At 58.6% G+C, this 11,950-nt stretch overlaps 1 protein-coding gene across 1 annotated transcript in view; it reads left to right on the forward strand.

Annotated features, from left to right (window-relative positions):
* The window catches only part of MAPK8IP2 (mitogen-activated protein kinase 8 interacting protein 2), a 31,064-nt gene extending 21,166 nt beyond the window's left edge, over window positions 1-9,898 (forward strand). Inside the window, exons 4-14 of the mRNA XM_070599367.1 lie at window positions 591-696; window positions 2,034-2,330; window positions 2,471-2,564; window positions 2,647-3,867; window positions 4,215-4,290; window positions 4,417-4,589; window positions 4,676-4,785; window positions 5,459-5,563; window positions 5,709-5,779; window positions 8,542-8,640; window positions 9,065-9,898. Coding sequence (XP_070455468.1) covers window positions 591-696; window positions 2,034-2,330; window positions 2,471-2,564; window positions 2,647-3,867; window positions 4,215-4,290; window positions 4,417-4,589; window positions 4,676-4,785; window positions 5,459-5,563; window positions 5,709-5,779; window positions 8,542-8,640; window positions 9,065-9,137 — 2,425 coding nt within the window. The 3' untranslated portion in view covers window positions 9,138-9,898. The remainder of the gene's footprint in view (window positions 1-590; window positions 697-2,033; window positions 2,331-2,470; window positions 2,565-2,646; window positions 3,868-4,214; window positions 4,291-4,416; window positions 4,590-4,675; window positions 4,786-5,458; window positions 5,564-5,708; window positions 5,780-8,541; window positions 8,641-9,064) is intronic.
* Window positions 9,899-11,950: the final 2,052 nt, after the last annotated feature.

An 11,950-nucleotide genomic window follows, 5' to 3' on the forward strand; every position in this document is an offset into this window, starting at 1 on the left:
TTGGTCTCTTCTCACTGGCGGCCTGGCCTGGCCTGTAGGGCTCAGAGAGGGAGAGAGCTGAAATCAAGCCTGGAGCCTGGGGGAAGGGGCTGGGGTGGGGAGAGGGCTGGACCTCTGGGTGTAGGCCTGCCTTGGGCTGGAGGAGGGAGACAAAGTGGCCAGACTTTGCTCCTAGAACACTCCTCCCTCTCCTGCTGCTGCAGCTTCTGCTCACCCCTCCCCCTGCTCTGCTCAGCCTGACTCCCCTGAGGCTGAGGCTGTGACCCAGAGGGGCTTGGAGCTGAGTGTGGAGGGAGGAGAGGCTGCTGGCTCTGTGAGGGAGGAGGACTAGGAGAAGGGTTGGGGGGACAAGTGGCTCCTCTGGGCTGGTCATGGCTCAGATTGTGGGGGGATCCTTTGGAGAGCAGATCTTGTGGTTCAAGATGACAGCAGGATGCGGGTCTGGGAGTTGGGGGCTCTGGACACCATGGGGCCCAGGGGCTGGGGGTCTCCCTTGGCTCCTCCTTAGGACAAGCTCCCTGGCGGGGAGTTCAGGGTTGGTGGCTCTCTCAGGAGCCCTGCCCTTGCTCTCTGACCCCGGTCTCCTCCAGGCCTCCCCAGGACATAAGCCTGGAAGAATTTGACGATGAAGACCTGTCTGAGATCACCGATGACTGTGGCCTGGGCCTCAGCTATGACTCGGACCACTGCGAGAAGGTGGGGCAGGGGCTGGGGGCTCTCAAGGGAGAGCCTCACTTTGGCTCTGCTTAGCATTCACTTGGGGTTATAGGGTGGGTCTGCGCTCAGCTTTGAAACATGGAATCCTCTAATTTGCCTCCTTTCTCTTGGCCTCTTGGCCTGGGGTCTTCTTTGATATCAAACCTCTTTTTCTAACAGACTGTAGGCCCTCCACAGAGGGCCTTCCCCAGCAGTCCTCGCCTGACCCCTATCACCTGGCTAGCTTGGGGGAGGGGAGCTGTGCCTCTGCTTTGGGTGCCCTCTGTCCTCAGATCACTTCCCAGAAAGATCTAACCCCTTCCAGCTGCCATCTCACCTCGTCTCCTCCCCAGCTCTGTCCCCACCTCTCAAGCCTCCCTCTGTCCGCCTCGTGTCTCCACCCCTGAAATCTTTTCTCCCCCATCTCCTGCTGCTTCTCCTCCTTGCTGCCTCTCCATGTTTCTCTTTTCATTCATTTAAGAATATTTCTGAGCGACTGCCATGTGGCAAGTGCTGGGGGCTTCCTGGTGCTTGGGAGGAGAACAGGACAGATGTGGCCTTTGCCCTCGGGAGCTTATAACCTAATCGGGGGGAAAGACACTAAGAGGGAATGGCTGCCTGAGTGTCGGGGACTGGATTCCAATAGGAGGACACTAGGAACCCCACCGAGACTGAGACTGAGCCTTTAGGGAGACTTCCCAGTGGAAATGGCACACAACCCTGCCCTTAGGGAAGACTAGCTGGAGCTGGGCAGATGAGGGAGGTAGGAGGGAATGGAGGAGAGGAATTGCCGGCAAAGGAATTAACTGTGTCAAAGGCCCTGAGGTTGATGCAAGCTTGTTGAATCCTGGGTGCTGGCCGTCTCTCCCTTCATACATTTATTTGGTATTTACTGAGCATCCACATGGCTAGGTCCTGTTCTCAGGGGTGGGGTACACCAGTACCCATTATGGAGATGGCCCTGCACTGGTGGGGCTTGCAGCTTGGTGGGGGAGACAGACCAAAGACTGTGCAGTAATCGTGAATTGCATTAAAATGCTGTGAAGGAAAGGATTTGGGGGTGAGATGAGGCTGGCAGTTGGGTTGGGGCCACTCTGAGAATCTATCACCAAGGCTTAGGAGTTTGGTCTCTTACCAAGAACTGGGGTGATCCTTATGAATCTTAAGCAGATTTTTTTTAAAAAACTGCTGTTGGTGGGGAGCAGAGTGAACTGGGGGCTTCTCTCCCTTGACTTATTGCTTCCTGTTCTCCCCTTTCCTGCCACCTGGGACCACGAGTCACTGTCACACTCTGGCCCAGCTCTGCCCTAGCTCTGCCCTGTCCCTCCTTCCTGCAGGACAGCCTCTCCCTGGGGCGCTCGGAGCAGCCGCACCCCATCTGCTCCTTCCAGGATGACTTCCAGGAGTTTGAGATGATTGATGACAATGAAGAAGAGGAGGAGGAGGAGGAGGAGGAGGAAGAGGAGGAGGAGGAAGAAGAGGAAGAAGAGGAGGAAGGAGAAGGAGAGGGAAAGGAGGGAGGCGGCCCTAGTTCAGAGGCCCCTGCCCGGGAGCCCCTGATCCCCTCCCCCTCCCTGGAGGAGCCCCACAAGCACCGGCCCACCACGCTCCACCTGACCACGCTGGGAGCCCAGGTGAGCTCCCAGACCCACAGCATTCTGGAGCTAAACTTGGGTTCCCAGCATCCGGGACTCTTCTTCTCATGACAGCCTGCCCCTCGTACCCCTGAGAGCTGGAGCCTGTCTTCAGCGCTGGTTTCTTGTCCCTCCCCCAGGACTCCCTGAACAACAATGGAGGCTTTGCTCCAGCGCCTCCAGCCTCCTGGCAGGAGACAGTGCTGCGCTCACCCCCCCAGGAGCCCCTCAGAGGTGAGCGGGAGGCTAGGGGCACACGAGCGGAGGGGGAGGAGTAGAGGGGGTAGGCTGGCTGACGCATCTCCCTGCTCCGCAGAGCCGCCAGCACCCCTCCCACCCACAGACGGGAGCTCCAGCGGGGCACAGTCGTCTGTGCCCCCAGGTTGCGACTGCGAAGGGAACCAGCCCGCGGGTCCCCCAGCGCCAGATGGGGCCTCGCCCTCCTCGGATCCCGGCATCGAGGCGGACCTGGGGAGCCGCTCCAGCGGGGGCCGCGGGGACCGGCGCAGCAGCCAGGAGCTATCGTCCCCGGGCTCCGACTCGGAGGACGCGGCGGGCGCGCGCCTGGGGCGCATGATTTCCTCCATCTCGGAGACGGAGCTGGAGCTGAGTAGTGACGGTGGCAGCAGCAGCAGCGGCCGCTCCTCCCACCTCACCAACTCCATCGAGGAGGCCTCATCTCCTGCCTCGGAGCCCGAGCCTGAGCCCGAGCCCCCGCGCGAGCCCCCTCGCCGCCCTGCCTTTCTGCCCGTGGGCCCCGACGACACCAACAGTGAGTACGAATCGGGGTCCGAGTCGGAGCCAGACCTCAGCGAGGACGCGGACTCGCCCTGGCTGCTCAGCAACCTGGTGAGCCGCATGATCTCCGAGGGCTCCTCGCCCATCCGCTGCCCCGGCCAGTGCCTGTCTCCCGCGCCGCGTCCTTCGGGGGAGCCTGCGTCGCCGGCCGGCGGGGTCCCCGAGACACCCAAGGCAGATGTGGGGCCAGGCGGCGTGGAGCTGGTGGACATGGAGACGCTGTGCGGGCCGCCGCCCCCCGCGCCCTCCGCACCCCGGCCTGGCCCCGCGCAGCCCGGGCCCTGCCTCTTCCTAAGCAACCCTACACGCGACACCATCACACCGCTGTGGGCCGCTCCGGGCCGCGCTACCCGCCCTGGCCGCGCCTGCTCCGCCGCCTGCTCAGAGGAGGATGATGAGGACGAAGAAGAGGAGGATGAAGCCGCGGACAAGGCTGGGCCCCCTGGGAGCATGGGTGCGGGCCCTGCCGCGCCACTGGACGCCTCGCTGGTGTACGATGCGGTCAAGTACACGCTGGTGGTGGATGAGCACACGCAGCTGGAGCTGGTGAGCCTGCGGCGCTGTGCAGGCCTGGGCGACGACAGCGAGGACAGTGGTGGTGAGACAAGCGAAGAAGAGACTGGGGCTGCACTGCTAGGTGGTGGTCAGGGCCCTGGGGACGCCTCCCCAGACAGCCCAGACCTCACCTTCTCCAAGAAGTTCCTCAATGTCTTTGTCAACAGCACATCTCGATCTTCCAGTGAGTGGGCGGTAGGGAAAGGGGGATGGTCCCAGGGAACAACAGGCTCCCAGGCAGAGTGCCCAGGGCAGCCTAAGGATCTGGGGGAGGGGGGGCCCGTGGTCAGGGCTGGGCACTGCTGTCTTACCCAGGACATGGGCCTGGGGCTTTCCCTAGACCCCCAGTCGGGGAGGAGTGTGGTGGGGAGGGCTGCTCTGCCTCCAGTCCCTCATGGGTGGGTTCTTGCTCCCTCCCTGACTCAGGACCACCCACACCGGGCTGCTGAGGGGAGGAGAACTTGGCCAGGCCTTGCAGGACTTTCCTTCCTTTCTTTCTGAGTCTCTGTCTCTCCTGTCTCTGTGTTTCAGGCACCGAGTCCTTTGGCCTCTTTTCCTGCCTGGTCAATGGCGAGGAGAGAGAGCAAACCCATCGGGCTGTCTTCAGGTACAGCCTTCCCCTTGCCATAGGTGCCCCTAGCCTCAGTCTACAGACATTACAGAACACTGCTGGACACAGTCTGGACAGTCCCACCCCTCCCCCAATGACCTCCCACCTGTGACTTGATCTCAGGTTCATCCCTCGCCATCCCGATGAGCTGGAGCTGGATGTGGATGATCCCGTGCTGGTGGAAGCTGAGGAGGACGACTTCTGGTTCCGTGGCTTCAACATGCGCACAGGCGAGCGTGGGGTCTTCCCTGCCTTCTACGCCCACGCAGTGCCCGGTCCTGCCAAGGACCTGCTGGGTGAGTCCCCCTTCCCAAGGGACGTCTTGTTACTCCTGACCCCCCTCACTCCTCTGACCCCATCCCCTTGTGACCCCCACCCCCAGGGAGCAAGCGGAGTCCCTGCTGGGTGGAGCGATTTGATGTGCAGTTCCTGGGCTCTGTGGAGGTGCCCTGTCACCAGGGCAATGGCATCCTGTGCGCAGCCATGCAGAAGGTCAGTCTGGAGGTGTGGCACAGTCCCTGGAGGCCCCAGGCCTCCCACCTCCTCCATGGAGGGTTCAGAGGGTATCTCAGGGGCTTCAGGGGGCAGGCCCCCTGGAGCCTGTTTCAGAGGCCTGTGCAGACGTGCTTAGGGCAGAACTCAGCAGCCGTCCTACACCCCTTGGGCTCTCTCAGCTGGTTCAGTGGGGTCCCAACCTTCCCACTGGCCCCTCCTCCCCTTCAGCACATCCTCCTCTTGTCTGAAAATCAAGACCAACTTTCACAGAGTCCCTTTCTTGGGACTCATTTGCTCACTCATTCACTCAGCAGACATTTCGTGAGCGCCTGCCATCTGCTGGTCCTGTGACTGAGTTGGAGAGCAGCAGGGGCGCAGGACAGCTTTGCACCTGATCGCTTCACCAGCTTATGGGCATGGGCAGTGAGGAGGCCGGGGGTGGCAGGGGCTGTGGTCCTGGCTGGAGGAATGGAAGGAAGATGAGGCACGCTGAGTGCGAGAGGTGACCGCTGGTCCTGAGACTGAGGAATGGCCAAGACCACCAGCTCCCATCTTCCAGAATCAGTGCCAAGAGTCTCTAAACATTTTCTAAAATATTCCTCCAAGAGGAGAGAAAGACGCCCTACAAGGCCCTTGAGACCCTCTTCTCAGACCCTGACTTCTTCCCCAGATTGCCACTGCTCGGAAACTGACCGTCCACCTGCGTCCTCCTGCCTCTTGTGACCTGGAGATTTCTCTTCGGGGTGTCAAGCTGAGTCTAAGCGGAGGACCAGAGGTGGGGGTGTGGGGGGCCTGAGGCACAGGGAAGGCTGGGTGTGGGGTAAAGCAAGAAGGTCTGACCAAAGGACGTCCACAGGGGTGGCAGGAGTAGCCCAGGTCATCTCCGTCTAACTCGGCGTGCTTCTTCCCCTGTGCTCTAGTTCCAGCACTGCAGCCACTTCTTCCAGATGAAGAACATCTCCTTCTGCGGCTGCCACCCCCGTAACAGCTGGTGAGAGCCTTACCCTCTTCAGAGTCCCCACAAACCCTGAGGGCTGCCCATACACAATCCCTACCTTCCACCCCCCAGACCCCCACCTGCACCCACTGGGCTCAGGAGACACGGATCAAACAGGCTCCCATCTGGTCTGGGTGGGGAGACAGACACACAGACAAGTAAGTGCTAGAAGCATCTGTGAGAGGTCTGGTGGATGGCTCTCTGTGGCCCCAGCGAGCAGTTCCAGCAGGGAGGCAGGCGGGTGAGTTCTGGGATTCAGGAGGCAACTGCAACCTGAAAGGACAAGTAGGTGCCAGGGTAGATCTTCTTGGCAGGAAACCAGGTGAGCCAAGGCTGTGGGCAAGGGGTACTGGGGGTCTCCAGAGCAGCTGGGATGAGGCTAGTGGGACACTAGGGGTACCTGTGCCCTTCTGACTATGCCAAGGAGCTTGTGCTTAATCCAGTTGGCGATGGAGCCGTGGTGTGGCACAGTCAGGTTGACACACTGGCTTTGGCTGCTGTGCGGAGTGGATGGACTCAGGTGCTGCTGGCAGGAGGTCAAGTGGCCACTGAGGTTATCTCGGTGCATTTAGGAGGTGGAACAAGCAGCACGTGGGTTGATTGGATGTAGAAGCTGGCGTGGAGGGAGAATCAAGGGTGACATGCCACCTGGGTGATGGACAGATAGTAACCCACACACCAAGAGAAGGGGCACAGTGTGAAAGGGCCTGACAGCCTGGAGATGCGGCATTCAACTGCAGAGGCAGGAGATTAGAATGGCCATTTGTTAACATCGGTCTGGAGTGTAGGAGGGAGACCTGGAGGAAAGGAATACGTTTGGAGCAGGTAGATCCCTGCAGGCACAAGATGGGGCAAGAAGAGACAGGAGTGAGAGCGGAGCGATAGTACTGGCATTGTAACCCGCGGGTTTGTAGGGGGGCTGTAGTCTTCCTGCCCAGCCAGACTCCTGCCCACTGGATCCCAGTATCCTGAATGAAGGAGATAGGAGGAGGTAACCAGAGAGCAGACAGGGCCAACCAGAGGCTCAAAAGGACTCGATGGAGTGTTGGAGGAAGCAGGTCCTCAAAGGCAGGTGAGATGTAAGAAGGGCACAGTGCAGCTGGGGCTGAGGCTTGTGACAGACGTTGAGGCTGCCATGTATGTCATTGGACACTTTTGTGGCAAAGAGAATGAGGAGGGCTCTATCTGCTGGCTGGGGGATGGTGTTGCCCTTCAGTAGAGTCAGAGCCTAGTGTGGCTGCTTCTCCATCGAAGAGGGAGATGGTTGATGGAATCCCCCGTCTAGATGCTGCTCTGAGGGCTGAAGAGATGGGATAGAACACCAGGGCTCAGACCAGACAGCGGGGCCACTCGGAAACCATGAGGACCCGTCTGCATGGCAGCCCACAGCCCATATTGACCTGGGCTGAGGATAGCACTGTCGAGAGGGGAAGAGGAAAACTGGATGTCACAAGCTCAGGCCTCCTGAGCTGGACACTGACCTGGGAGCAATTCTATGGGAGAAGGATGGTCAGGCCACTGGTTCAGGACCACGACATGGCAGGGGAGGGGGAGGGGACCGAGGAGCTGCTGTCCTGGCCCATTCCTTCCTAATATTTGTTCCTCCAGAACTCAGCCCAATCCCTCACGGTGTTAGGCAGATGGTTCACTCTTTTCTTTGTGAAGTAATAGTGGGTCAGCAATATGCTGAGGTGCTGTGTTTGCATGAGGTGGAGCCTGTGACCTTTAAGATTACAGATGCCACAAGTGCTCCTAGCACTGCTGCAGACTGGCTGTGTATCCTTGGGCAAGTTTCCGACCTCTCTGTGCCTTAGCTCCCTCATCTAGAGATGATAGATAGGGACACCTCCCTGAGAGCACTGCTTGAGGTTTGTGTGAATTAATGTCAGCTGCTTAGGCTGGTGCTTGCGGTTGGTGAGCAGCATCTAAGTATCAGTGACCGAGTGTGATTATTTGAACACAGCATTTAAGACAAGGCTGTGACGTGTTCACAGACAACATGAACACGTGGTCCTGGCAGCAATACTATCACGTGGATTCCACTTTGGTGGAGCCATGAAACCCTAATCTGACCCGATGTGGATCAGATGGGCCACAGCTGGGGAGTCTCGAGTCTCAATGCTGCACGACTCCAACAGATCATCCCTCTGGACACTAATTTTTATTAATGGATGAGAACAAGAAGGGCGAATTCAGGAAAGGCACATATGAAGCAGAGTTGGAGCAGGGACTAAATGAGTGACAGAGCCAGGGTGTGAGGTTCTTCTCCGGGAAGAGGATTGTGCAGATCCAGCGGGGATGTTAAGACCCACATCAGAGCTCGGAAAATAGCTGTGAGTTTGCAGGACCAGAGGTGGGACCAGGCAGGCTCAGGGTACCAGGAGACACGAGCAAGGCGTGAGTCAGTCGAGACATGGCACCCAGAAGGCAGGGAAGAGGCCTTGCTCTGTGGTGCAGGGGCAGACTGGGGGGAGGTGGGCGCAGCACAGAGGCCTGTGGTGCTGGCTCTGGAGATGGAGGATGCAGCTGGACGCCATTGCCATGGAGGAGTCAACCCAGATCACTGTCTCCTCAGAGGTGCCCAGCACTGAGTTTGGACTGGGACCCAAAAAGGCTCCCTCAAACCTTGAAATCGTGTGACACACACATTTCTCCTGTCCCACTCCCGCCCCGAGCCCTGCTTCTTCTCTCCAGGTGCTGGGGGGCTGCGGTGTGGGTCCATGCTCTGACACCCTCCACACCGACTCCCGCTGCAGCTATTTCGGCTTCATCACCAAACACCCTCTGCTGAGCCGCTTCGCCTGCCACGTCTTCGTCTCCCAGGAGTCCATGAGGCCTGTGGCCCAGAGTGTGGGGTGAGTGGTTGGCAGGGTGATGGAGAATTAGGGTGGACGGTGTGGAGATGGATGGGATGATGGTGGGGAGACTTGGGAACAGGGAAGGGGTGGAGAGTTTGGGCAGGAGTGAGAGGGAAGGTCAGGTGGGAAGCAGTGGAGGTAGGGAGTCAGGAAGATGTGGGCTGGAAAGCTACATTGGAGGAGGATACTAGGGGTGGAAGTGGTGCAGGCACATTGCCCAGCTAGGGGGTGGGGGTGGGAATGGAGCCTGGAGGCCAGAGAGCGAGGAAAAGGGCAGGTCACTGGCCAGGAGAGCTGAGGAGTGAAGTCTAGGGGCACATGGGCTGACCCAGGTGGGTGGGGAGGGAGGAGTGTGAGCATGGGTGGCTCAGACGTTGAAGCCACACCCTAAATGGCTGGTGAATGGTGCTCTCTCTCCCAGCCGCGCCTTCCTGGAGTACTACCAGGAACACCTGGAGTACGCCTGCCCCACAGAGGACATCTACCTGGAGTAGCCGCCCGCCGCTCTCCTGCTCCAGGTGCACCTGGAGTTCGCCTGCCCCACAGAGGACATCTACCTGGAGTAGCCGCCCGCCGCTCTCCTGCTCCAGGTGCAGCTGGGCTGGGGGTGTCTCAACAGGCCACTGCGGCTTTGGCAAGGACTGGATTGGGGGCACGTGGACCTGCTGTCCAGGGAGTCTCCGGGGCTGTGCTGAGGACTCTCCTCCTCATTCCCAGGGGCTGCGGGAGAATGGAGCCTGCCCCTCCCCACTTCCCCTCTGATCCCTTCTTCCTCTGCCCCTTGACTTCCCTCCTTTCTCCTCGTGTCTGTCTCTGCCCCTCTCTGTGCCTGCAAACTCTCACCCTCTGCTCTTTACTTTGGGGTCAGAACTGGGAGGGGGGTTTGGAGGATGGCGAGGCTGTAGGTGGCCAGTGACATCAGGCTCCTGGGTGATCCCCTCCTGCCCCTCCTGTGATTTATAAAGGAATTTTAATTTTTATAGTGAACCTCAAGGGATCATCCCATCCTTGACCACAAGGACAAAGAGAGGGATCCCCTATACCGTCCTGCACGGAGCTCAGGGGGAAGCAGGGAGGGGTTCCCCAGAAGGGCCTTGGGGGAGACTAGGAGTAGTTCTTGATGCTCACCCCAAGCCCCCAGATGCTGCTAGGAGGAGGGCACCCTGCCCCGGGTCCCGGCCACACCAGCATCCGCTTTGCCGCTGCAAACACTCCCCGCAGTCTAGCACCTCAATAAACTCTCTGCTTGGTGTGACCCTGGCTGTCTCTGGGTGGTGGTGGTTGGGGGCAGATACGAGGCCAGGGGCCATGGGGACCAAGACCCCAGAGTGATGGAACTGAGAGAAGTTTCACCCCTTCAGTACTCTCCAAAATCACACCAGGTGCCCAGTGGTGCCCTCTGGGGCCCCTGGGGATTCTCCCCAAATACACTTACTTGGCCAGCGAGGAAGCTGAGGCTGGAGAGGGAGGGCCCTGCCATGAGACGTGTGTTCCTTCCACCTACAGTGGAGCAGGTGTGCAAGGGAAGTTGGCATGGCTCAGATCAGTGTGTGCATACTGTGTCTGAGTGAGCATGTGTGTGTGTGTGAGAGAGCAAGGGTCAATCTGCTTAGATCTTAAAATTAGTATTTAAAAAATTCTTCACAGAAGGAGCCGGCCCGGTCGTGCAGCAGTTAAGTTTGCATGTTCCACTTTGGCGGCCCGGGGTTCACCGGTTAGGATCCTGGGTCTGGACCTACGCACCGCTTGTCAAGCCATGCTGTGGCGGGCATCCCACATATAAAGTAGGGGAAGGTGGGCACGATGTTAGCTCAGGGCCAGTCTTCCTCAACAAAAAAAGAGGAGGATTGGTAGCAGATGTTAGCTCAGGGCTAATCTTAAAAAAAAAACCTTCTCCACAGAAGCCAGAAGAAGAGGTAACTGTTTTCACCATGTCCTTAGGTGAGTGTAGACATGATCTCCCAGAGAAAGGGCTTCCCAGGCTTCCCTGGGGTGAGCCCTGCTCTCAGGTGCTGAGGTAAGCATGGCAGTCAGCACCTTCCTGAGGGTGACCTGGGTGCCTCTCCTGACTTGGGGACTAGTACAACACCAGGAAGACAAGGTGAAGGATATCAAATGAGAGTGAGTACAGACAAATTCACTACATGAAAGTTTAAAACTACTATCTATAAAAATCACACTCCTCTACTCAAATTAAGGGCAGCCAGCAAACAGAGAAATATAGTCGTGGTGTTAAGAGTCAGTAAATGACCCAGCCCTTTAGCATGCAGACAGCCCCACTAACAGACCAGGGACCAGACCCTGGCATGGTGGAAACAGCTTGTTAACCAGCACATGGAACATTCCAACTCCACCCGTCAAGAAGACAAAGTAGAACATCTCTGAGAAAACTCTCACTAATTAAAGTCGCAAAGAGGCAGAGAGCTCCTGGATGTGTATCTTTGAAACCTGCACCCCCTCTGCACCTGGGCATGAGGGGCATGGCCCCCAGACCCCTACCGCTGCACCACCACGGGGACCCACCACCCACCCACCTGCTCCCTCTGCACTTCCTTCACTCTCAGGCAGGTGGGAATTCACGCGCTGCCCTCCCGCTACCCTTGTCCATCTCAGGGAAGGCACCCCCCTATCCCTGTTGGGCCTGGCCCCTGCCTCCAACTCGTCTCCCCATTTTTCTCTATTGTTAATCTTTCCCTCCTGGCTGGCCCTTTAGGACAGCGGTTGGACATGCTGGGCATCCTTTACCTGGAACAGCTGCCTCTTGGTAGGGCCCTTCCCGCAACTGCCCACCTTTCTTCCACCTCTCTAGCCTCCTTTCCTGCACCTGGTCAGCTGCACCTGCCTACTTTCCTTCCCCTCTCCAGCTGTTCCTTCTCAGATCTCACGGTCTCCTCTAGCTCAGCTATGCTCCAGACCCTGTCCCTGGCTCAGTCCTGGGTTCTCCCTCTCTGGCTTCCTCCCTTCCTCAGACTGGATGCCTTCCTTGTGCCGAGGGCCCCAGTGTTCTGCCTCAGCACGGCTTGGCTCAGCTCTGTGCCTTGTGTATTAACTCACCAACCCCAGCTGACCACCAGGGGCACTCCCTCGGCCAGTCACTGGGCTGGTGCTTTGCAGGATTCTGTAAATATAATGACCCTAACAAGGGGCACTGAGATGCAGAGAGCCTACACTGCCTAGTGGGTGCTGCAGACACTTCAAACTTACATGAGCCTTTTCCCCACCTGCCCTATTCATCTGTGTTCTGTGTTTTACATTTTTCTCAGTCACCTGAGTTGGAGTCCGGAAGTCACCGTAGACTCCCTGCTAC

Source organism: Equus przewalskii, chromosome 29 (assembly GCF_037783145.1).
Source record: "Equus przewalskii isolate Varuska chromosome 29, EquPr2, whole genome shotgun sequence".
Classification (NCBI taxonomy): Eukaryota; Metazoa; Chordata; class Mammalia; order Perissodactyla; family Equidae; genus Equus; species Equus przewalskii.